This window comes from Phoca vitulina, unplaced genomic scaffold, assembly GCF_004348235.1.
Source record: "Phoca vitulina isolate PV1807 unplaced genomic scaffold, GSC_HSeal_1.0 scaffold5, whole genome shotgun sequence".
NCBI lineage: Eukaryota > Metazoa > Chordata > Mammalia > Carnivora > Phocidae > Phoca > Phoca vitulina.
In genome coordinates this window covers 14,167,751-14,191,140 of record NW_022589708.1, presented here as the reverse complement: position 1 = coordinate 14,191,140, position 23,390 = coordinate 14,167,751, and the positions used below count along the sequence as shown (strand labels likewise).

Below are 23,390 nucleotides of genomic sequence, written 5' to 3'. Positions count from 1 at the left end.
ACTTGCCCACAAGAACGAGCAATGGTTGGCACGCAATATTTCTCCAATTAGAAGATCATGTTCAGAGATGCAAATCTTGCCTATTACATAATCATCTCTCGCAGACCAACTTAGTTCCTCAAAGCTCTAGCTTCTCAAACTTTCCACTGTACAATATGTTCTTTGTTTTATATTTGCATAACTCAGTGGTCGACACTTGTGTCTTTCCCAGAACAAAGGCGTGGTCAGCACTAAGTACATGTCACTCATCCCACTTCATCCCTCCATGGTACATGCTTTGAAATTAGTGGGGTTTTTCCCCTCTGAAGATTCCAGGTTCTAGTTCTGCTACCCAGAAGGTGGTGTTACTCTACCCCCTCCCCAGCACATGGCCTAAAAATAGGATCTTCTATTTTGTTCTGCCTTTTTTTCCTTTACATTTGGAACGTAAACATTTCCCAAAACGATACCCTACCTTATCCCTACCTTGGGCCTAATACTGTGCTCTCTTATGTAAGAATTAATAGAGTCACAAAGTCCTGCAAAATTGTGGCTAATGAAGCCTATAGAAATATGCAAATTGCCTTAGTGGGCATAGATTACATTTACTACATATTTTAAATTGCTGACCTAATTCTGAGAAACTTTATTGTATTATATTTAATGATGTATGTCATCTCATCTTTAACAAAAAATGAGAAATTTTATTTTTCCTCTTATCCCTCTGTTCTTTCCTTTTAAATAATATCTTCTCTAGTATATTGTTAATAAAGGAAAAAATGCATTATATTGAATTACAGTTCATTGGCTAAAAGGGACTCCATATTATTTGAATTATTTACTGTTTTGTAGCATTAGCCTTCTCTGCTGAATTTAAAAGTTTATTTGTAATGCAGTAATATTATAATCAGAGTTATTCTGAAAAAGCTAATGGAGCTAGAAAATAAAAGTTTTCCAGGCCTCAATCAGGATGAAATCATCAGTTTTTTCATGGTAGATGTTCTTTCGCAAAAGGTCAGCAAACTCATCTTCTTTCTTATAAAATGTGGGCAGAAATGAGAAGAAAGTGAGCGGACAAAAATGAGAGAATCAAAATTACTTATAATTATATCTCTATGCAGTAATAATGACTTTATTACTATGTTGCATATGTGCTTTGACATTCTAAATGAGCTATATGAAATTAATACCAATGAAACTACAAAGACAATTACGGGCAATTGTATAAAATAAAAAGTCTTTAAGCTCTTTTTAACATATTGAAAATCTTAAGTGAAGAGAACATGGCAATTTTCCCTCCTCTTTTTGACTTTAAATCCTAAGTAGGCTTATTTAGCTAATAAATAGTAAGAAAAATGAAGCTGGGAACTAGCCAAAGCCATAGATTATTTAAATTTGTTCTTTTTTTTAAAAGCATCTTCCACTGATTTTCTGTTCTGTGTTTTTATTTGAGGTAAAATGATTGGATAATAGTAAAGGTCTCAGCTCTGATAAAAAAGAGCCTATAACAAAAGTTGTACTTAGTGTTCTGGGTCCTCGACTGAGCGAGGGTGATATCTTTATAGGGTGGAGAAGGTCATCTGAATACTGCTGTATTTTTCAAGGCTAGGCAAGTATGCCTATGACTACATTTTGACCAGAAAGATTACCTGGTGAATTTTTCAAAGAATCCTATGATTACCAACGGTTATGGGCTGCGTCATTCCTTCCCCTCCCAAGTCATATGTTGAAGTTCTAAGTCAAGTGCTTCAGAGCATGACTGTATTCGAAGATAGTCTTTAAAGAAGTGATTAAATTAAAATGAAGTCATTATGGTGAGCCCTAATCCAATATGACTGGTGTCCTTGAAAGAAGGGAAAATTTGAACACACAGACATCCACAGAGGGAAGAGGACGTGAAGGTACAGGTTGAAGGTATCCATCTGCAAAGCCACGGAGAGAGGTCTCAGAAGAAACCAACCCTACCAACACCTTGAACTTGGCCTTTCCACCTCTGCAAGTGTGGGAAAGTAAATTTTTATTGTTTAAGCTACTCAGACTGGGGGACTTAGTATGGCAGCTCTAGCAAACTAATACACCACCCAGGTGTTTTCTTCTTATTTTGCTGCATGTCAACCTTAATTATCACCTGATTGCCTCAGCTCTCTGCCTTCCTTGAGCAGTGGCTGCCTCAGCCTTGGGCTTAGGTTTCCAGACGGCTTTCTCAAGCACCCTTGCTCTCCAGTCAGATGACTGATTGACTTCCTAATACAGGTCAGGTTCACAGCCTTGAAGACTGTTCTGAAGGGTGCCAGGCGTGTTACAGATGCATCCATATCACAATCCCTTTTTGTTGCTGGTGGCTTTCCTCTAATCTTGCCAGGTCTTGACCTTACCAGCTCTACAGAAATCCATGATTTTCTCCCCAAGCTTCTCACACTTTTTCTGGAGTTCTCTTGTTTTGTTTTTGTTTGCTTTTTGGGAGGTGATCTGATCCCTAGATAGGATTAACTCTACTTTGATTGTCTTCATGAGGACTGCACATGTACTTCTCATACTCCAATTTGTACACCAGTATTTTTGGTTCATGTTTAATATCTCCTGTGAGATTGTTTATGCCTTGACTAATTCTCATCGTAAATTATGGGAGGTTAATTGAAATAATTCTCGTTTTGATGCCTTCTTGTTTGATCAAATAATACCTGTTTTTACCTACAACTGAGCTGTTTGTCTTGATGGACAGCACCCTTGTTGTCTGCCTGATTTGAATTTTTTGCCTTTCTCTCTTGGTTAAATTCTCAAACCTACCCTCTTATTTCCTTTCTTCAGTACTTGATGCTAAACTGCCCCTTCAAGCACTTTGGCAGTTTTAAAAGTGAACATTCACAATGTGAATGGTTATATTTGACCAATAGCTCATGTGGTTTAAGAAGAAAATGGCAAAAATGGGGTCCCTTAGCCATAATGTCCTCTCATTCCCCTCCATTTTCCCCAAACTTGATCATATTGTTTTCCATGTTTTCTGTTTTTTCTTCTATGAATTATGGAAGTGTCTCATTCCTTTTCTAGGTGAACTTCTCTCTGGAGTCTATCTGTATTCTTCATGGAGTCTATCTGTATTCTTCATGATTCTGGTTTTGCTTAGACGCTTCTACATGAAATGCCTCATCTCTCCTGTTAATCTGACACACTGCCCATCCTGTAAGCCTCAGCTCCAACTTTCCTTCTTTGAAAGGAAAGGCCTTCTCAGACTCCTGAGGACACATCAGTGCTCCTTTCCTTGTGGGTCCTCTTCAGTAGGACATACAGCCATGAAAACAAATAACTTAGGGTAACTGTCTCTATCCCCACTAATCTAGAACCCCTTGAGGACAGGGAGTGACAAACACAGTGCTAGGGGTTTCTCAGACATTGCTTAAGGGAACCATTGGAGAATTCCCTCATTCCCTAGTTCCCTCAGTCCTACTTCTAAGCAGGGTTCTTTCTTTAAACCTGTAAACAAGCTCTAGTTTTATCACAAAAGAGAGAGAGAGAGAAGAAAAAGAAAAGGAGGAAGGAAAACTTCCTTTGTTTGGTCTTCCCCTAAGCCACCATGAAATTCTCCAGTGGTCAGACTTAAAAAAATCACGAATTCTCTACACTTTATTTCTCATTCATTTCCCGATCCACTAAATCTGTCTTTAACTGTCTCAACGTCTCTGGCATTGCTCTTGTGAAGGTGGAGTGAACTCTGAAGTGTCTTCTCAGGCCTTGTTTGGCTGATCTGTTCACAGCAGGGGGCTCTGGGTTGACCTCTTCTTCCAATCTTGAATCTCTTTGGCTGCTACAGTGTTCTTTCCTAATTCCTCTTTCCTCAGTCTCTTTGGATACCTCTTCTTCTGCCTCAAGCTAGAATCCAGAACACCCAAATCCTAATCCATGGCTCTTTCTACTACATTACTCTGCTTTACATTTCTCTAGGACAAAGTTCTTTGTTTTTATCAAAAAGCCTTACCACCAAATTATCTTTTGAGATATTTGATCAGTCCAGTGGAAGGGAAGTAGAAGGTTGATAGTATCATCTCCTGGTCTAAATTTGTGACTCCCCTGTCTTGCAAGATTTTGGAGTTTAATTGTTCAAATTGTAATGTATTTATTTGTACTTTTATATAAGTCTGTATTTTAATTTTTTATTTTCTTAAAGCTTTTATTTATTTATTTGAGAGAAAGAAATGGAGAGAGAGAAAGAGAGGAAGAGAGAGTGAGAGAGAGAGAGAGAGAGAGAGCATGAGTGGGGAGGAGAGGGAGAAGCAGGCTCCCCATGAGCAGGGAGCTTGATTCAGGGCTCAATCCCAGGACCCTGGGGTCATGACCTGAGCCGAAGGCAGACGCTTAACCTACTCAGTCACCCAGGTGCCCCGAAATCTTATTTTTAAATCACATTTCACATTTACAACAATGTCCACTATATCATGTTGTGTTTACTGTATGTAGTTTTCAGTGTCATTCTCTTATGATTAAAAAACACAAAATACATATTATTGGCTGAGTTATTTTTCCTTAAATTCATATGTTGGAGCCATCACCCCCAGTACCTTAGAATGTGACATATTTGGAGATAGGATCTTTAAAGAGCTTATTAAGGCAAAATGAGCCTCTAGGGTGGGTCTTAATTCCATCAGACTGGTGTCCTTCTATGAAGAGGACATTTGGACACACACAGGGATACGACAGATATGTGCACAGAGGAAGGACCATCTGAGGACACAGCAAGAAGGCAGCCATCTGCAAGCCAAGGAGAGAAGCCTCAGGAGAAACCAGGGTGCACATAAGTTGATTTTGGACTTCCAACCCCCAGAACTGTGACAAAATAAGTTTCTGTAGTGTAAGCCCCCAGTCTGTCCTATTTTGTTGTGGCAGCCTGAGCAGACTCATACAAACTTGTAGCAAAAGCAAACACTCAAATATGTTTATTGATAGAGGTCCAAGTGGAGAATATTAAAGGGGGGTAATAAAGGCCTTCTTTTCTTTACCACTTTTGTCCCTTCCTATTATCCTCACAGATGTACTGTGGAGATAGACCTCAGGGCAGTGGTCTAGAAGGCCATGGTAGTTACCAAATATGTCATCAGAATGTCCCTCAAACCACTTACGACACCTGTGGTTCATTCCATCTTTGTCCCTTTACTAACCTATTCTTAGTTTGGCTTGTTGAATGCTAGTCAAGTGCTGAGTTTACCAACTCAAGATTCCTTCTCACTCCGTCACACATTTCTAAATCTGGCCCATTCTGCATGACCTTAATTTTCCCTCCTTCCTGGAGATCATCCTGATTCCCCCAGTCTACACTGATCCCTTCCCTCTCTATCTGCAGTTCCTTGCTGTTCATGTAATTCACCGAGGTTGCTTCCTCGTTGGTGAATGCCATTATCAGCTGTTTTCATTATTTAGCCTCTTCAATATTTTGTCTTCCTTGTCTTAAAGGAATTTTCTATTTCCTGGATGCAGGGAAAGTGCTATCACTTCTCTCACTTCCATCCTTCCCAACCATCTCTGCTTTGCCCCCATCCCAGATGGGCTTATGTACCACTGAACACATGAGGATGCTTAATTATAGAATTAAATTAAGAGGATTTGACCATACTTTTCCCCCTACGATTTATTTATTTACTTGGGAGAGAGAGAGAGAGAGCGCATGAGCGGGAGAGGCAGAGGGAGAGGGAGAGAGAATCTCAAGCTGACCCCACACTGAGTGGGACTCAATCTCACGACCCTGAGATCATGACCTGAGCTGAAACCATGAGTCAGTTGCTTAACTGACAGCACCACCCATGCGCCCCGGATTTGACAATTCTGATTCCTCATGACTGTTTGAGGTGGAAACCACCAGAAATAGTGTTGGTAGGAACTATCAACATTTGTTTTCTGAAATGAAGAGAATGTCTGAATGCAAAGAGATTTATTATGCTAGATGAAGCCTTTGCCTTCTTTTGTTTGGTATCTTTCTTGCTGTAGTCAGTTCATGATATGCCAGGGAACAGAGAACTGCTATTGACAGTTTGATACAGCTGATGAAAAGACCCTTGAATTATTTAAGGGGAACTTTTGTTTCCCCAGTAACTCTGCTGGGGATACTTCTCATGTTAAAAAGTATGAGGCTTGGTCTCTCTTCTAATTTTTCTTTCTTGCTTGTGTAAATGCACAATAAATTCCTTTGACGGTCTGAGGCACAGACAAATGTTATTGAAAATCTCCAACCTGTCTTTGGGAGGAGTAACACTTTTAACAGTGAACTCGCCGGGGTACACTCTGTTATGATGTCATGACTTTTTACTCTTTACAAATGTCAGCAACATTCATCTTTTAAGAGTTTCACTGCTCTAAATATATATTTCTTGCCACTTGTTCATTCATTAAGTATATACTCCACTGTGTCAAGGGACTGATGTCTGTTTTCAGTTCCAGCTGCTTCTTCTGTCTCAATACACTCCATTCGTTGTATAACAATTTGATTTCTTTCCTCCTCCACTGTTGGTATATAAAACAAGAGCATTTTGTAGGTTTAATATATACATAAATTTTAACCATATTCTGACAAAAATCTCAGACCGTGATTTAGGATTTCATTAAGCTGTTTATTCTCATATGAAGTTCTTATTTTACAGATAAGGTCCAGAAAGGTGAATCAACTTATTTAAGGTCTCATAGCTGATTAGAGATGGAACGAGGATCCACATCCAGATCTCCTAACTTCTAGTCTTGTGTTTTCTTTCCTCTCTCTCTTTTTCTAATTTGGCTCCTGTTTGACCCGTGTTAGCTCCTAGTGGGCTCCTTGGGCACTTTAATGTTATTCACATTTCTTAAGCAGAGGAGTCAGCTTACCATGAATGGCACTTCAATAAAAATGTATTGACTCCATTGAAAGACCTTACAAGTGTTTCAGACCAGTGCTGCCTGTAGCTGGGTGATGCTAATGAAGCTTCTCGAGAATCTTAAGAAAGCATCTGTATGGCTGGGTGGTTCAGAATTCTGAGGCCTTTTCTGGTTTGAAATATGATATATGTGGCCTCTAGAGCAGTGGAAGCTGCGGTGGCTTGAACTAAAGAAACTTAGCAAGACTATAGCCTTAGAGGCCATCAGAAGAAGGGGCTGGAAATGAGCAATGGAGCCACAAACAGGGACCATTAAGTAGATTAATTAATCCCTTCACCGCCACCCCCTTTTCTCCAAGCTTATTACTAGGTAGATGAAAAATAGAGAGTGAACTTAACAAAAAATTGAACACACTTTTTTTGGGAGGGAGATAACTCAGAAAACAAATGGAGGGGTGGTTTTGCCACAAAATAAAGCTTTCCATGTGGTAGGACTTGGGGAGCCGTTGGCTCAGTGACTGCTATTCACAGGCTCACCCTAAAGTGGAGTTTTCCAGTTGGCGAGTCTTACCCATGAACACAGAGGCCCCATTATTATTATAAATGAACAACAGAGAAGCACAAGATAGCTGATAAGGTCTTCAAATTAGAGAAAGACCTACAAAAAATATAAGAAAACAGACCCTACAGGAAGCAGGTAATTTAGAGTTCAGAACACATGGAAAATGAAAAAGTTACAATTGGTCTCCTCACAGAGATTTAAGATGTTACATCCATAAAAGGAAGAATATACTGTGAAAGTGAATAATCAGAGAATGCGAAAGAGCTCCTGAAAATAAAAAATATACATATTATTAATATACAAAATACATTAGGAGATTTGGAAGTTAAATTTTAGGAGGCCTGTAAGAATAGAGAATAAAAAGACAAGAAACATGAGATAAAGGTAAGGGACATAGAATTCAATCTGAAATATCCAGTGTTCAACTAAGAAGAATTTCAGGAAAAATAATTGATGGGAATCAATTTCGTATAATATAAGAAAGTTTCCAGAGTTAAAGCTTGTCACAGATTTTCACATTGCAAATAGGGCTGAGCAGAGGAACAATGCCATTTAAAAATTTTAGGCATCAAGGTTAACAGAGAGAATTAAACTTATTACCTAAAAGAAAACATATCCAATTTTCCTCGCACTGCTCATTAGCACACTGGATCCTAGAAGTCAATGGAACATTGACTTTCAAATCTGAAAGAAAAGATTTTTGGTCAAAATTCTATATTCTGATAAATTATCAATCAGGAAGCCAGGATGAAGTCGTTTTCAGACATGTACTCTTAGGAAGTTACTTGATGATGCACATCAGCAAAAAGGAAGTGAGACTTTTTTTAAAAGGTATGGGTTTTGGGGCACCTGGGTGGCTCAGTTGGTTGAGATCCAACTCTTGATTTTGGCTCACATCATGATTTCAGGGTCATGGGATCGAGCCCCTTGTCAGGCTCCACACTAGAGATTCTCTCTCTCTCCCTCTCCTTCTGCTCCCCCCCCCGCTCTCTCTCTCTCTCTCTCTAAATAAAATCTTTTTTTAAAAAAGTTGTGGATTTCAAAAAGCAATGCATCCAAGGGAGGTGAAAAAATTAAAGGATGACATTTCTGTAGCACACCCTGGGAGATCAGATGGGAGAAGAGAAAAGAAGATCTCAAGGAGGGCAGTTCTGGGAAAACAATGGATTCAATATACTAGAGAGTACAATGAACAGTAAGAAAAATATTTGAGAATATAATAAGAAATAGACCATAAAATTAAATTTGAAATTCTAAAAAAAAATTTTATGAGAAAATCATGGTTCAAATATGAAACAACCAGCCCAAGTTAGACTAGGACATAATTGGGCTTCGAGAAAATGGAAAAATTTTCAATCAACAGAAAGAATGGGTAAATTGGATGATATTAGGGACAAGGTGAGAAATTATACATCCAACAAGAACAAAGAAAGGAAACCAATACAAGGAAGCATTATGTAAATGTGAAGCACACTAAAATGTCAGCAGATTTTGAGCAATCATAGACTGTTAAAAAGGAATCATTCTTTGTTTTTCTTCAAAAGTCACAGGGCACAATAGGGGAACCATAATACCAGTTTCTATTTAAGATTGTATTGTTTATTTGTTGGCTTATTTATTGTTCTTACTAGAACGTAAGCACTGTGTTAGTCTGATTCACCACTCTATCTCCAGTTTCTAGAAGAGTGTCCGGGTCATAATAGGTATGCTGTTAGAATGGAGAAGTAAATAGTTTCCCCATGGTTCTTTTTTTTTTCTCAAAGATTTTATTTATTTTGAGAGAGAAAGGAAGGAAGAGAGAGAGAGAGAGAGCACAAGCAGGGGGAGCTGCAGACTCCCCACTGAGCAGGGAGCCCGATGTGAGACTTGATCCCTGGACCCTGGGATCATGACTTGAACTGAAGCCAGACACTTAACCGACTGAGCCACCCAGGTGCCTCCTCCCCATGGTTCTAATAAGTGTCCTTTCCTAAAAAGTGTTCAATTTCTGGAGTTGATCTGTAGGCAAGGAATTAATCCTAGTTATAGGACAGAATATAACTTATATTTCTTGATATTGTTGGTCCTGATAATGTAAAAGTAATGATCACCACAACATCACACTTATATAGTAGATACCATGCTCCTGACACTGCTTCAAGTATTTCTATGTATAAACTCATTTACCCCTTACTCTGAACTGCTTGCACTGTTATTATTCCCGTATTATTGGTTTTCATTTACTGCTGGAAGAAGCTGAAGAGAGAGGTGGAGAAAAGTATGGAATGTGGGGCAGGAGCTTCTTTTTACTTTAGATGCTCCTGGACTACTTGCTTTTTAAATCAAATCACTTTGATCAAAATTTAAAACCAAATTACCTAATGCAGTGAGTACACAGGGTTGGGGTGTATAAAGGGGAGCACTATATAATTTGAAGCAGTTAGTCCTTATGGCTTCTTGGAAATGACCAGAGCCTGTATCACACAGCATGTGGATTTCAAAGCACTAACCAGTTATTCTGCAATGGGTCCTGGTGTGGGAAAAAGCAAAAAAGGAAGTTTTATTATAATGAAGACTCCCCACTAATGGACATTGCCTGTTTAATGAAAATTGACTGAAAGCATTGAGGTCTCACTCTTGTTTTTGTGAGCTGAGCGATTTGAACATCAAGAATAGCCCAATAATGAAGTGATTCATCTTAATTTCTTAAGACTAAAATCTTGAAATTTTTATTTTCATATAGAACACAAATGGGTGTGTATGTAATTGACATTTTACACGATGCTTTCTGGGTTCAGTGTGATCCCTAGATGATAGGGTTTCTTATGTAGGAATCTATTTAGTGGAATTCACCTTTTTATAGGCAATAGAAGGATTTGAACATGATCAAGTATACAATTATATGGTATATAAAACAGATACAGTGACTGTGCTATTTATATGTGACATCTCTCTGGATAGTGATGTGAGACAAGGTTTCATCTGCTAGTTTCTTATAAATAGACTGAGAGGATGGCATCTGCTGAAACAGCATTTTTAGAGTTTTTTTTCCCCCTCATTTTCAAACTGCACTCGAAGCTCGTAAACATATTCTTTGAAGATCAGAAGATTTAGAGCATACTATACCCCGTCTAAACTACAGCATAATCTAAATGTAAGGAGAAGTTGTTTAAAAAAATGGGGGTATCAAATGTAGTGAATGACCGCGGTGTAGTTAGGGGTCGATTGTAGAATCAGAAATGAATTACCCTGCATTAGAGATGCTGGATGTTACAATAGGTTGTGGAAATTGGAAAGAAATAGGTAAAAATAATAGGTCAAACCTATTACACTGGCCTTTCTTTGGCGTAATTTTGTGCTGAAAAGCACTGAACCAGATATCACCCAGTGTTTACTGAAGAAGAAAACACTGTTTTACTTTTTTTATGAAATAAAACAATCAGTTGGGCAAAAAGTGTGTCAGAGGCATGCTTGACATCGGTATTGGAAACCAGAGTATATGACAGCCAACTATGTTTGTCCGTTTATAGGTAACGTTTATGTTTGTTTTTTTTTAAGTACTTTGAAGTCTTATAGATGATAGTTTGTTAAACCTAAAATGCCTTCTTGAGAGAGCAAATAAAATCCATTATTACCAAAACATTACCAGAAAAGACTTCAAATAAGCCCCATGAGAGTATACTGTACTATATATTTTCCTCCATTCTACTTTGGTAGAAGTAATAAAAAAAATGTAATGTTAAACTTTTTGAAATAAAAATATTTTATTTATGGAATCTGTGCCAGATGGCTGTCAGTCTTAATATCTATATCTTTTTATAAAAGAGGAGCTCCAAAGTAAGTTAATTTTTTTTTTTTTTTTTTATGTGTAGGATTTCTTCGTAGACCGGTGAACTGGGGCTGGAATCTTATTGTGCATATTGACCTATCCAACAGTAACACCTTCAAATATGTATGCTTTTCTGTGACTGTTTAATAATGAAAGAATTCTCTACCTCTGAGAAGACTGGTGTGGGGTTGTAAGAGAGTATTTTCCTCCCTTTATTAATGATAAGGGAACATGATTGACAAGGTCTGTGGTGTGACCTCCCTCTTAAAAAAAGAATACTTGGCACCCCTAATGGCCTTGAACTGGGCTTCATTATTCCTATTCCAGAAGTTTCTTCCTTTTTTTTTTTTTTTTTTTTGCTGAATTCAGACACAGGTTTGGTAGTGGAAAAGAGAAAGCATGTTGATAGGTCCAGGAGAGCTGTGGGAGTGAGATCCATTAGTTGAAAATGGAATGTTCTTGATGAATTCCTATTTTCAGAGACAGCCAACACTGGCGTGGACGTTAGGCTGCACCAGGACAATGCCCTCGTTCCACGAACGTGAAGAAACTGAGGGCCAGAAAGGCAAGCAGTTTGCCCTCCAAATGTGGTCCTTCTGCCTTCCTTAGTTTGGTTCCTGGGACTAGCATCCGCCTTATTATCCAGTCAGAAATCTGGAATTCCTTCCTTGCCACACCCTTTCTTCTAGGTGTTCCCAGCTTGTCCATTTCCTCACCACAGCCCTCAATATCTGGTTCCCAGATAAGGGCGCTCAGGAAAGCATCAACATCTACGTTAGTCTCACTCAACAACTTTACCCACTGAGGCATTTCGGGAGGTGGAGGTCACTGACGTGGCAGGGTATCAGCTGTCTTGTGTGCTCTCCATTCATAACTATCCCAAGCCAGTCGCTACCTCCAACCCTTCTTCCTCCTTCATTCTTCCCTTTTGGATCTCGATTCTCAGCTCCCAGAAGGCCTACCCTTGTGTACTATCTCTAGAAGTGTTTACTTCATTTCCATCCTATAGAGGCTGAAGAGGTGGTGCTCTTCCTCTTGAGGATGCAGTAGGGTTTTGCCACCGAGGAGACCCTTCAAGTAGCTTTTCTTGGTACGGTAAATGCAGCTGGGTGAAGCCAGGCTACTACTCTGCCCACATCCTTTAATCTTTAGTTCTGATCTAAAAACTTGAGGATTGTGCAATTTGTTTTCTCTCTTGGCACAAAACTTCTGGGTTACTTTTAAAAACCAACCCGTGAAGCATAACATTTTAGTCTTAAATTCTAGGCTTCTTGTACAGACCCACGAATCCCACGTAGCCCTTAAATAATCAACCGTTGTCATCATCTTCATATGTGCCATCAAAATGTCTCTTTCCAGTGCAATTAGGATTGTATTTTTCCCTCGCCTAAAATTTTTCAGTGTTTTTTAAAATTTTTTTTAAATTTTATATTTTTTATTTACTGTTGTTATCAGTGTTTTTTTTTTTTTTTTAATCACCTACATGGAAGGCCAGAATATCTTAGAATGGCACCCAGTGCTTGTTCCATTCTGTCTCTGATTTAACTTTCAGTCTCCTGAACACAGCTTTTTTTTTTTCCCTTCTGGATATTTCCAATGTCTATTGTGGTACCTCAGAAATACTAAGAAATGAAATCATATCCACCCAAAACCACTTGTGCTTCTAATGAATCATGTTCTCTTTTGCCACTGTGCCTTTTCCCTTCATCTAATGCTCCTGTAGTTTCTCTTTCTCCCCATCCACTTGACTTTCTAGATTCAACTCTAGAGAGCCCCTCCTGGGGAGCCTTCCCATCCAATGCCCAAACCCTCTCTAGCAGAATGCCTTTCCTCTTTATTTCTGTAGCTCTAATGTAGCACTTAGGTTGTATTGCAATTAAGTTTAATTGCCTGTCTCCATTAGACTATGAGAATATTTGTTTTTTCGTCTTTATATGTCGTGCCTAGAACTTTAGCAGACATAGATTGAGCATAATGTTTGGATGAGGTATAATTTTATGTCTCCCTCCACCCCCACTTTTGGAATGAATGGCTATAGTCTGGAAACCTTTAGACTGGTTGAGGGCTAAATAGGAACTATTGTCCAAAGTGGGTCCTCTCTTCTCTCCCATCCCAGGAAGACACTGCTAATGTTCTTTATGACCTCAACCATGCCAACCTTGGAGAAATAAAATTATGTCTCTGCCACAAGTCTGCATGATTCCAGTTCTTGTAGAGTTCCTGTAAGAGAGGATGCCTCATGTGACTCAGTCTTAAATCTACCTCATGGACAGTGACTCCATTGTTACCAAATAATACTACTAAACAGATCTCTTTACATACACATATACATGTATTTATCTTGAGAAGATTATACTTCTGTGTGTGTATGTGTATGCATATATTGACCTATATCTACCTACCTACCTACCTATGTACCTACCTATGTTTAATCCTTCAGAAGGCTGTTCCGATCTAGATGTTCTTTACTAAAGACAATGCAGGTATAGTGGGCTATCTAGCTATTTATCACAGTAGACTTATTACTTAGGAACATGTTCAAAGACATTGAAAAATGTTGGGTGCTTTTGTTGCCTTTCTCCCATATAGAAAGAGATCATAGAATTTGAAAGTGAGAATTTTCTACAGATAAAAGGTGTTATGCATTAACATTATATTGCTTGCTAAAACTCTAATTGGACTTATGAAAACCACAGATCAGGTATATAGCTTCGATTTTTTAAAACCCTTAATGGAGCTGCCCCAGGTTAGCAAGTGATTTTTATTCCTGTTCTTTCCCCATGCTTATGCCTTCTGCTCCCAGAGACCCCACCAGTCCTTCCGCTAGTGGTGCCTGCCTTGCTCGGACTTCAAGCAAGTGTTTTGCTCGGAAACTCAGTCTCCGAGAGATGGGTGGTTCTAATAAATGAGTCGGTTCGAAGAAAATCATTTTTTCAGGGGGTGTACGATTGGCTTTTTATCAGTTTTATGAGCCTTTTTGATGGACTGTTACTTTCTCGTTTTCCCAGTGGTATTTGCCATGGGAACTTTTATGATTTGTTTTGAGACTTATTTAAAAACTTCTCTATTGATCTCAACAGAACATTGATATTTGTGAAATATCTCACCAAGTTGACTATAGAATTATTGTTGAGATCTGCTTATTTTTAGTAAAGATGTCTTTAAGCATTTTGTGTTGGCTAGAGACCCCTGTTCGCCTACCTCTATGCTTTTTTTTTTTTTTCCCCTGGCTGGATTGGAATGACTATCAAGTATTTTTTCCATACCCTGGAGACCGGCCATCTATCTCTCATTCTTCAGTATAAATATTTACCAGTCCCACAGGAAGTTGAGATGGTTGTCTTGAGCATACAAATTGCCCCAGAGGTTTCTGGCTAACTTGTCCTCAGGAACGGTGCTTCTGATGAACACAAAATGATGCGCAGGCCATATTTTTCTCTGCTGAGGGAGAGGCAGTGACTATATGTGCTCATTATGAAGTAGATGTGGCTGAAAGTGCAGTTGTAGTCTGTCACAGAGCATTTGGCTTCTCTGCTAAGAGGTGAAATTATGCTGTTGGCAAAACAGTCTGGGTGGGTATCAGGTGCACTGGCACTAGACAAACACTAGGCTGTGGCTTGTGAAGTCATAATGGGGACTCTCCAAACCCCCATGTGAAGACCCCCGCTGGAATCAACAGCCAATTTTTGCCACGTCAAAACACCAACCAATATTATGGAGGCAGATTTAGTCTCCTCTGGTTGCAGCTATACTTTTGTAATTTTATTTCTGTTTTTTTTCTTGTTTCAGAGGACATTATTTCCTCCAACATATTAAAAAAATCCCCTGACATTAGAGGAGAAAAAAAGAAGGGATAGATGGCAGTCACATTACCCATTTTTCTACAATTAAAAACACCAAAACCCTCAATGATGTTCACATAGGTAACATAACTTCATCCTTAACAAAAAGCGAAAGTATGCCTTTATAGTGAATTTCCAGTATCAGAAAGGATCATTTTTCACACTCGTGTTTCTTTTTTTTTTTAAAGATTTTATTTGACAGAGATAGCGAGAGCAGGAACACAAGCAGGGGGAGTGGGAATGGGAGAAGCAGGCCTCCCGCCGAGCAAGGAGCCCATGTGGGGCTTGCTCCCAGGACCCTGGGATGGTGACCTGAGCTGAAGGCAGACGCTTAACGACTGCGCCACCCAGGCGCCCCTGTGTTTCCTTCTGCTGAGTCTATGGTCGTATCATCCAGCCCTGAGTGTCTAGAAAATGTAAAAAATGCCTCATCTTCGCTTTCCAAGCAATAGTATTGGTTTAATTTAGATGCTGCACTTCAGAATTTTAGCTAGATATTGAAGTTTGAATTCTCAGCTCAGGCTTCATTAGTAGTGATTAGCTAACACAAATGCATCTCTGATTTATGCATGTCTAAAAATGATTTTGAAAAGCTGTCTTGTGCAGGGTTGATTGTTATTGTGCACAGTTTTGTCCTTCTAAGAATTAGGCTGTCTTCTTCCAACACTCCGATCAAGTAGGCCACCTTTGGGAAATGACACTGGCAGACTGCTGGTACTCTGCAAATTAATATTATAGATACAGTTCTAGAAATTGAGAAGACTGACATTTTTGTGATAATGAGAGGTTGGGACTAAATTTACAGAAAGGCAAATTTATACTAGGAGTGTTTTTTTTTTTAAAGAGACTGTAAATTTTCTAAACGAATTTCTGACATTTTGAAATGTTTTGACAGTGCTTCATTTGTATAAAGCTTTATGTGTAGCAGCCTCATTGACTTGTTTCTGTTTAGTCTGGTTTTTATGTGATCATTTTTACCTCTGTTGAATTGGTGAAAAATAATTTAACATTTTTTTCTAGGCTCTGGCTGGCACAAGAAAACTCTGAATCCAGCCAGGGATTTTTCTATGGCCTAATTTGTGCATTGCAATGAGCATAAAATTTGCATCTAGTTTTATTTTTCACTCTCTTTACTGGTATTTATGTAATGCAAAATTGAATGTTGCAGAGCGTTAATTAACCAAGGAGAACCATAATCATCATCAGAATCTATATAGTAAACCTGTGAAATTAATAGAGGCTCAGAACTTGAGGGTAAATAGCCATCTTTTGGAACCATATCATTGAGTTTGTACTCCAACCAAATGACACAGCTGAGCAGTAGAAACCCAAGTGTTGAAGGAGACATTTTTCCATACTCCAGAGAATTATAAAGGTTTCACGTTCTCACTTCAAGAGACTGAAAAAAACCAGTCATAGGAAAATGATTGAACTTAATATTCATATTTTGTGGGCAGCCAGGAAATTAATATGGGGAAATAAAAAACTTGATTTTTAATGTCATTACAATTTTATTTTTAAATGAGTTTTAAGATTTTCTTAGTTTACTGAAGGTGTCTTAATTTTATTTGAATTATGAGCTCTTCTAATTCTATCAGGAATCAAAAAAGGAATCTAATGTCTTAAAATAATATACATTTTTCTAATGTACAATAAAAGGAATTATTAGATTATTTGGGGCAATATGACTGCCTCCAAGGTCTTGAAAAAGTTCTTTTCTAGCTGACTAGTTAGTCTTTCGGCATCAGAACTACCTATATGGGGGATCCGCCATCTGCGGTGGAACCGCCGCCAAGAAGCAGATTTTCGTGAAAACCCTTACGGGGAAGACCATCACTCTCGAGGTTGAACCCTCGGATACAATAGAAGAGGTAAAGGCCAAGATTCAGAATAAGGAAGGAATTCCTCCTGATCAGCAGAGACTGATCTTTGCTGGCAAGCAACTGGAAGATGGACGTACTTTGTCTGACTACAACATTCAAAAGGAGTCCACTCTTCATCTTGTGTTGAGACTTCGTGATGGTGCTAAGAAAAGGAAGAAGTCTTATACCACTCCCAAGAAGAATAAGCATAAGAGAAAGAAGGTTAAACTGGCCGTCCTGAAATACTATAAGGTGAATGAGAATGGCAAAATCAGTCGCCTTCATCGGGAGTGCCCTTCAGATGAGTGTGGTGCTGGAGTTTTCATGGCTAGCTACTTCGACAGATGTTATTGTGGCAAATGTTGTCTGACTTATTGCTTCAACAAACCAGAAGACAAGTAATTGTATATGGGTTAATAATAAAAGACATGAACTAACAACAACAACAAAAAGAACTACCTATATGGGGATAAGACATATTCCTATATTTTTTTTCTAGGGAGATGCAGAATCCATAGCAACTTTCTGCCCTGCTATCTGGGAGGATAGTCTTATCCTTCCAGGGATTACTCTTTTTTTTTTTTTTTAAGATTTTTTTTTTTATTTATCCATTCATGAGAGACAGAGAGAGAGATGCAGAGGCAGAGGGAGAAGCAGGCTCCCCGTGGAGCAGGGAGCCCAATGCGGCACTCGATCCCAGGACCCTGGGATCATGACCTGAGCCGAAGGCAGACGCTTAACCGACTGAGCCACCCATGGGTCCCCTTCCAGGGATTACTCTTAAAGGAATGATATTTTACTCTACTTGCAAACTAACAAGTTAGCCTGCCACAGTTTGGATGCTGGCAAAAGACATAAGACTCCTGGGTCCCAGACAAAAGACTCACTCATGGCACCACAGTTGGTGGGAGCTCCATGCTTGCTTTTGTTCCCCTTCTTCCCTATTCTCCCCCTTATCCCCAAGTCCCATGGGAGTGATGAGGAATAGCCCAGCTAGATGTTGTGCATCCAGTGGATCTGTGGCACAGCTGAGGACCCCTAAGTATAGGAAACCCAGTATTTTATAACGGACTGTGTGTAACCTGACCAACCCATGCCCTGGAGAGAGACACTATCTTGATCTTCTAGGACTGTTTGCCATACAAAAACTCCTGAAAAGTGAGGGCAGAACAAAAGCTGATACAAGATGTGCAGAAACACCGTGGCGATTTGTTTCTCAATGCTGCTGAGTGAAAATGACCGGGCTCTGCCTCAAGCCACTTCTCCACGAATAGCGTTATCTGCAGCGTTCTTTTAGCAGTACGTGGAGGTAGAAGAAAACCGGTTCTAGTATATTTTTATTGCAGCCACAAGTCATCTCATTAACTGTTGGTGACTTTGCTCATTTGGAAGGCTGCCAAAGTCATCACACACCTGGAAATCAACAACAGGAAGCTAGGATTGCATCCCAGAACCCCTGGTACATAAAACTTCTTCTTACCCCTACCTCTGAGTAGTCTAGAAAATTTAAATATTTCTCGACCAACTTTTGCTGGTTATAGTTCAGTCAGCCTTAACTGAAACATTGATAAAGAAAGCAGTGTCTGTCATAAGGGTAACTGTACTCCCCTTTCTGGGACTCCTTCCCTTAATTTTACTCTCCCTATTTTGTCCTGTTGGATATTATTGTAAGGAATTGTATAAGATCCTTGAGAGAAGGTAATAGAAAAGGGGAAGCATTTCTCCCTTCCTTCCATACTAGCTCACCCTTAGCCTTCTGAGCTCAAGGTGTCTACTCTCTTGTAGTGTTGGCTCTTTGGCAAGTAAATGCTGTTAAGCACTGAATGTGTTACACTGGGTCCTTCTGTGGGGTCTGTGGATCAGAGTCTGGAGATTAGGGCATGTGTTAGGAAGTAAATATGCCTCAGCTCTGGGCCACCAAGAAAACCATAGTAGGTCTGTGTTGATGCGGGGTGGAAGTGTTCACCAGCCACAGGAGGCTAAGATTTGATACCTTTGCCTTTTAATTTTTTTTTAATTAAAAAAAAAAATTTTTTTTTTTTTTAAGATTTTACTCATTTATTTTAGAGAATGAGAGAGAGAGCACGAGTGGCCTGGGGGAAGCAGAGGGAGAGGGAGAAGCAGGCTCCCCACTGAGCAGGGAGCCTATGGTGGCGCTCCATCCCAGGACCCAGGATCATGCCCTGAGCTGAAGGCAGACACTTAACCGACTGAGCCACCCAGGCACCTCTACCTTTGCCTTTTTAATCAGAGCTACTGGGTATGAGAGCTACTGTATATGATAGCAGACATTGACTTTGGGGGTAATTTAATGAAAAGTGTAGTACTTTGAAAATCTGATTTTGCTGTGTAAACCTAACATTAATTTTTGTCATTTGTGTGAAGGACTTAGCATTTATCCCTAATTACCATGCAGCACAATGATTATTCATAATACTAAATATGTGTCAGATCAATGTTTTTAAGTTGCATTGATTATAACACTAAAATCTGCTATGTATGATGCTCCATCTTCTTTCGGATGGTCATCTACTGAAGTATCAGGGCTTTCTTCTTACAACTTAAAACATTTAGGGTTTTTTTTTTTTTTTTAATGAATGGAGAGACTCTTTTGCATTAGAAAAGATAAGTCTGGGGCACCTGGGTGGCTCAGTGGTTAAGCGTCTGCCTCAGCTCAGGTCATGGTCCCAGGGTCCTGGGATCGAGCCCCGCATCGGGCTCCCTGCTCGGCAGGAGTCTGCTTCTCCCTCTCCCACTCCCCCTACTTGTGTTCCCTCTCTTCGCCATGTCTCTCTCTGTCAAATAAATAAATAAAATCTTAAAAAAAAAAAAGAAAAGAAAAGATAAGTCTGCAGCCAGTTTGACTGTGGGTCACTATGGGCAATAGAATCCTCATATCTTGAGGACAGTGGTAGGAATAGCAGGAGCACCAGCATTTTAGACTTTGAGTCTAGTAGCTAATTATCTACTTCTCTTCTTGTTTTATTTCTGCCACTTGTCTTATTACTGAGGAATGATATTATTGAATTCTAAACAATATGATGTCTACCCTCAGGCCAATCAAGCAGAAGCATATGCAATATCTTTGATATGCCGAAATAAATTGAAGTTCAGGAATTAGCTGTGTCGGTGTATGGGTGTGAGGGATAGGTGATATAAATTCCTCCTTTTCCTACTTTATGGATGAGGACTCAGCTTTCTCCTCTACATTTTTGTCTGTCAGTCTGACTTGCTTTCAACACTGTGTATTAACCAAGACCACTTTGCTTTAAAATTTATTCATTTGCATGATGTTAGAATGAAGTAAAACAGAGCAAGACATCTTAACGGGATAAGAGGATCCCCAGTAAGTATTAGCTCTATAAATAATGTTTTCCCCACCTCAAGGGGGTTGCTTGAACATCAGTCTATCAAACACATACAGAATATCTGCTGTGTAGGCAATACATTTGTGTCCCTAGCCCTTGATAGATGAAGTTTAAAAGAAATTAATTGCTTATAAGGTTTGAACTTGAATGACTACTTTTAGTACATTTAGTATTGTTTTTGAAATAATATTTTAGTGATTAGATAATTTATAACTTTGTCTTTATTGTAAACCAGAGTGAACTGTTTATCCATAGTCAAGTGATCTCCTGGATTTAAGGTTGGTTTAAAACTCGTTAATGCTGGGGTTTATAATGGAAACAGAAAGCCTGTACTTATGTGAAACAGAACTAACCAGGCCAGTGGAATTATTGTAAAACAGTATCTTTTAAATGCTGATGATTAGACCTTAGCCTCTTGAGTTAAATATAGCCTCTCAGTTGTTCTTGGCAGAATGATGAAGCTGTGTTATCTTCTGTGGAAGATCCAACCTCTCTGACTGCTTTTTATTACAGGTATGTTTAGTTGGACTCTGAGGCTTCATTGGAATTATAAAAACTTGGCTCTTGTAGGTAAATTTTTGAAAGAACAAATTTATTTTCTGTCTTATTATCTGGGTGTGGTAAGATGAACACAGTAAGTATACCACATATAAAGTGACAATGTTTTGATCCTTTTGTCGTAATTACCGCTGTGGAAAACTGAAGACGACTAGATTCAGTTAGCTGGATAATCAGCATTTTGACCCTTTGTTGCAAATCATTTCTGTTGTGTAAAAATGAGGATGAATGGATTAATCAGACCACGTGTTATATCCACTTGCAATCTGTTTTCAGATGAGACAGAGTGGTCCCCTATATCCAGCTTTGAACGTCCAACAGCTCTCTACTCCAATTACACAAATTAGTGATGTGTAAATTCATGTTCCTAAGTGATAAGCAAGTGCATTTTTCTTCGTGATGTGTTATATATTATTTAATCTTAGTTATATATTCTGTAATATATGTGTCTATTAAGTGTATCTACTATACATATCCTTAACTTTGTCAGTTCTGATAGTCTGAGATTTTGGGTTCCTAGGGGATAATTTTACTTCTGTCTAATTTATTTTAAAGTCATCTGAGAAACTGACTTATGTAATTAGAGACTTGGCAAAAGCTTTTTTTCCCTCAGCGATGGTGGTATTTAAACTGAGATTTTCTTGTTCTAATCTGTTTTTCCCTACAACTTTGTTTATATGAAATTATAAAACTTTACTTATATTTATATCTAATTTTTTTGGCACAAGTCATGGGTTTGACTCTGCAGTCCTGACTTTGTAATATTTTTTTTTTAAAGATTTTATTTATTTATTTGACAGAGAGAGACACAGTGAGAGAGGGAACACAAGCAGGGGGAGTGGCAGAGGGAGAAGCAGGCTTCCCGTGGAGCAGGGAGCCTGATGCGGGGCTCGATCCCAGGACCCTGGGATCACGACCCGAGCTGAAGGCAGACACCCAGCGACTGAGCCACCCAGGCACCCCTGTAATATTTTTTCAATCTCAGATTAAGCATTTGGTTTGCTGTCTGGAGGTTTTGTTTTTTATTTTTTTGAAAGTGTCGTCATTGTACATATTTATAGTAATTGCATATTTATGAAATAAATTAATCTCTTTGAATTTTTACCATAGCAATCCTTACTTAGTACATGCAGATCATTTTTAATCTCTGGAATTTATAATTGAAATATTTTAATAAAAGAGCAAAATAATAAGCAAAAAATGTTGATGTGTATAACATTAAATTCTATCAGTTACATGGAAGCTGATTACAATTAGTTTAATGACCCTGGTTAGAATTCCTCCTCTTATTTTGTCCTTGCTCTGAAATGTATTTCAGAGGTCAAACACTTAGTTATCCTCTTAGCCGAGATTTCTATCATTTGAATATGGCCAGATTGGCATTTATCTTTAAAACACTTATTGGAAACAGCCTAAATTGAAAAAATGCTTAACGTCACAAGCTTCATCATCCCAGGATGGGCCTCTTTAAAAGAAGCTCAGACCTCAAACAATATGAAGTGATTTCCCTTAACTTATAAGATAGCTGGTAGCTCAGGCAGTAGAAAGAGAAAACGGTTATTTGCTTGGTGACAATGTGGCAGTTACATAAATTTCATGTACAAAGTGAACACATAAATAGTATTTCAGAAACAGAGAATCATCTGAGTCCCTGTTGATTATAGTATAGGTGCTAGACATTTTAATGGAATTGTTTCTTAATTACTGAACTCTCTTTGATAGCCATGAAAAAAAATTGGACTGGACAGTATTGATTCCAAGCACTTCTGTTCCTCTTTAGGGATATTCTGAGCTGGCAAAACACATACAGATGGGCAGACAAGACTGCTTAGTTTGCCCTGTGCTGAATTTGATCAATAGGAACCTATTTCTGTATCAAGGAGAAGTAGCTCTGTTAATTTAGCCCTGGAAATCTCATCATTAGACACTCTTGAGTAATAAGATTTAAAATATTTCAGTTAAGATAAAAATTGCATGTTGGCATTTCTCACAGTAAAATTTATTTTTCTTTATCTTTCTTTTTTTTTTAAACATGTCAAGTGTTTCTTTGAGTTGTTTTCTTCCTCCATAAGAAGGCTAAGAGGGCATTCACTAGTAGATAATACCCCTATTGCACCCTATTCTGCTAGCTAAAAAAATTTTTTTCTGTAGTACCGCATTTTCTATTTTATTATCTGGGTGAGGTAGGATGAATACAGTAAGTATTCTACATATAAAGTGACTGTATAATCACTGTTTTGATCCTTTGGTTATAATTACTGCTGTGTAAAACTGAACAAGACTAGATTCAGTTAGCTGTATAATCAGCATTTTGACCCCTTTTTTATAAATCATTTAGGAACTGGGGGAAAATAGAATCATAAAAACAGAACCATTTTGGCTAATAGCATGGTAACGCTTTTTCTTTTATCATTATCTGGGTTAACACAACTCCTGCTTTATATTCTGTGTTCTCTTACTGTGATATTACCTTTATTCATTCAAAAACTATTTACCAAGCCTTACTATGCTCAAGGGTAACTGGTTGATAACTTGGAATCTAGAATACACTGCATATTAGGAATGCCAAATTTTATTTTCT

At 38.6% G+C, this 23,390-nt stretch overlaps 2 protein-coding genes across 5 annotated transcripts in view; both read left to right on the top strand.

The window, feature by feature from the left end:
- Window positions 1–23,390, top strand: part of HS6ST3 (heparan sulfate 6-O-sulfotransferase 3) — a 647,122-nt gene that overhangs the window by 297,593 nt on the left and 326,139 nt on the right. The window lies entirely within an intron of this gene.
- LOC116631268 (ubiquitin-40S ribosomal protein S27a-like) lies at window positions 13,638–17,483 on the top strand. Its single transcript, XM_032402454.1, has 2 exons — window positions 13,638–13,662; window positions 16,756–17,483. The coding sequence occupies exons 1-2, from the start codon at window positions 13,638–13,640 to the stop codon at window positions 17,283–17,285; spliced, it is 555 nt and encodes a 184-aa protein (XP_032258345.1). The 3' UTR covers window positions 17,286–17,483.

What these genes read in the sequence shown, in the direction of transcription:
- LOC116631268 (XM_032402454.1), top strand. Translation starts at nt 13,638, where the DNA reads ATGTTCTTTACTAAAGACAATGCAG. An exon ending in CTTTACTAAAGACAATGCAG is followed by an intron (nt 13,663 to 16,755) that starts GTATAGTGGGCT and finishes CTGACTAGTTAG; the next exon opens with TCTTTCGGCATCAGAACTAC.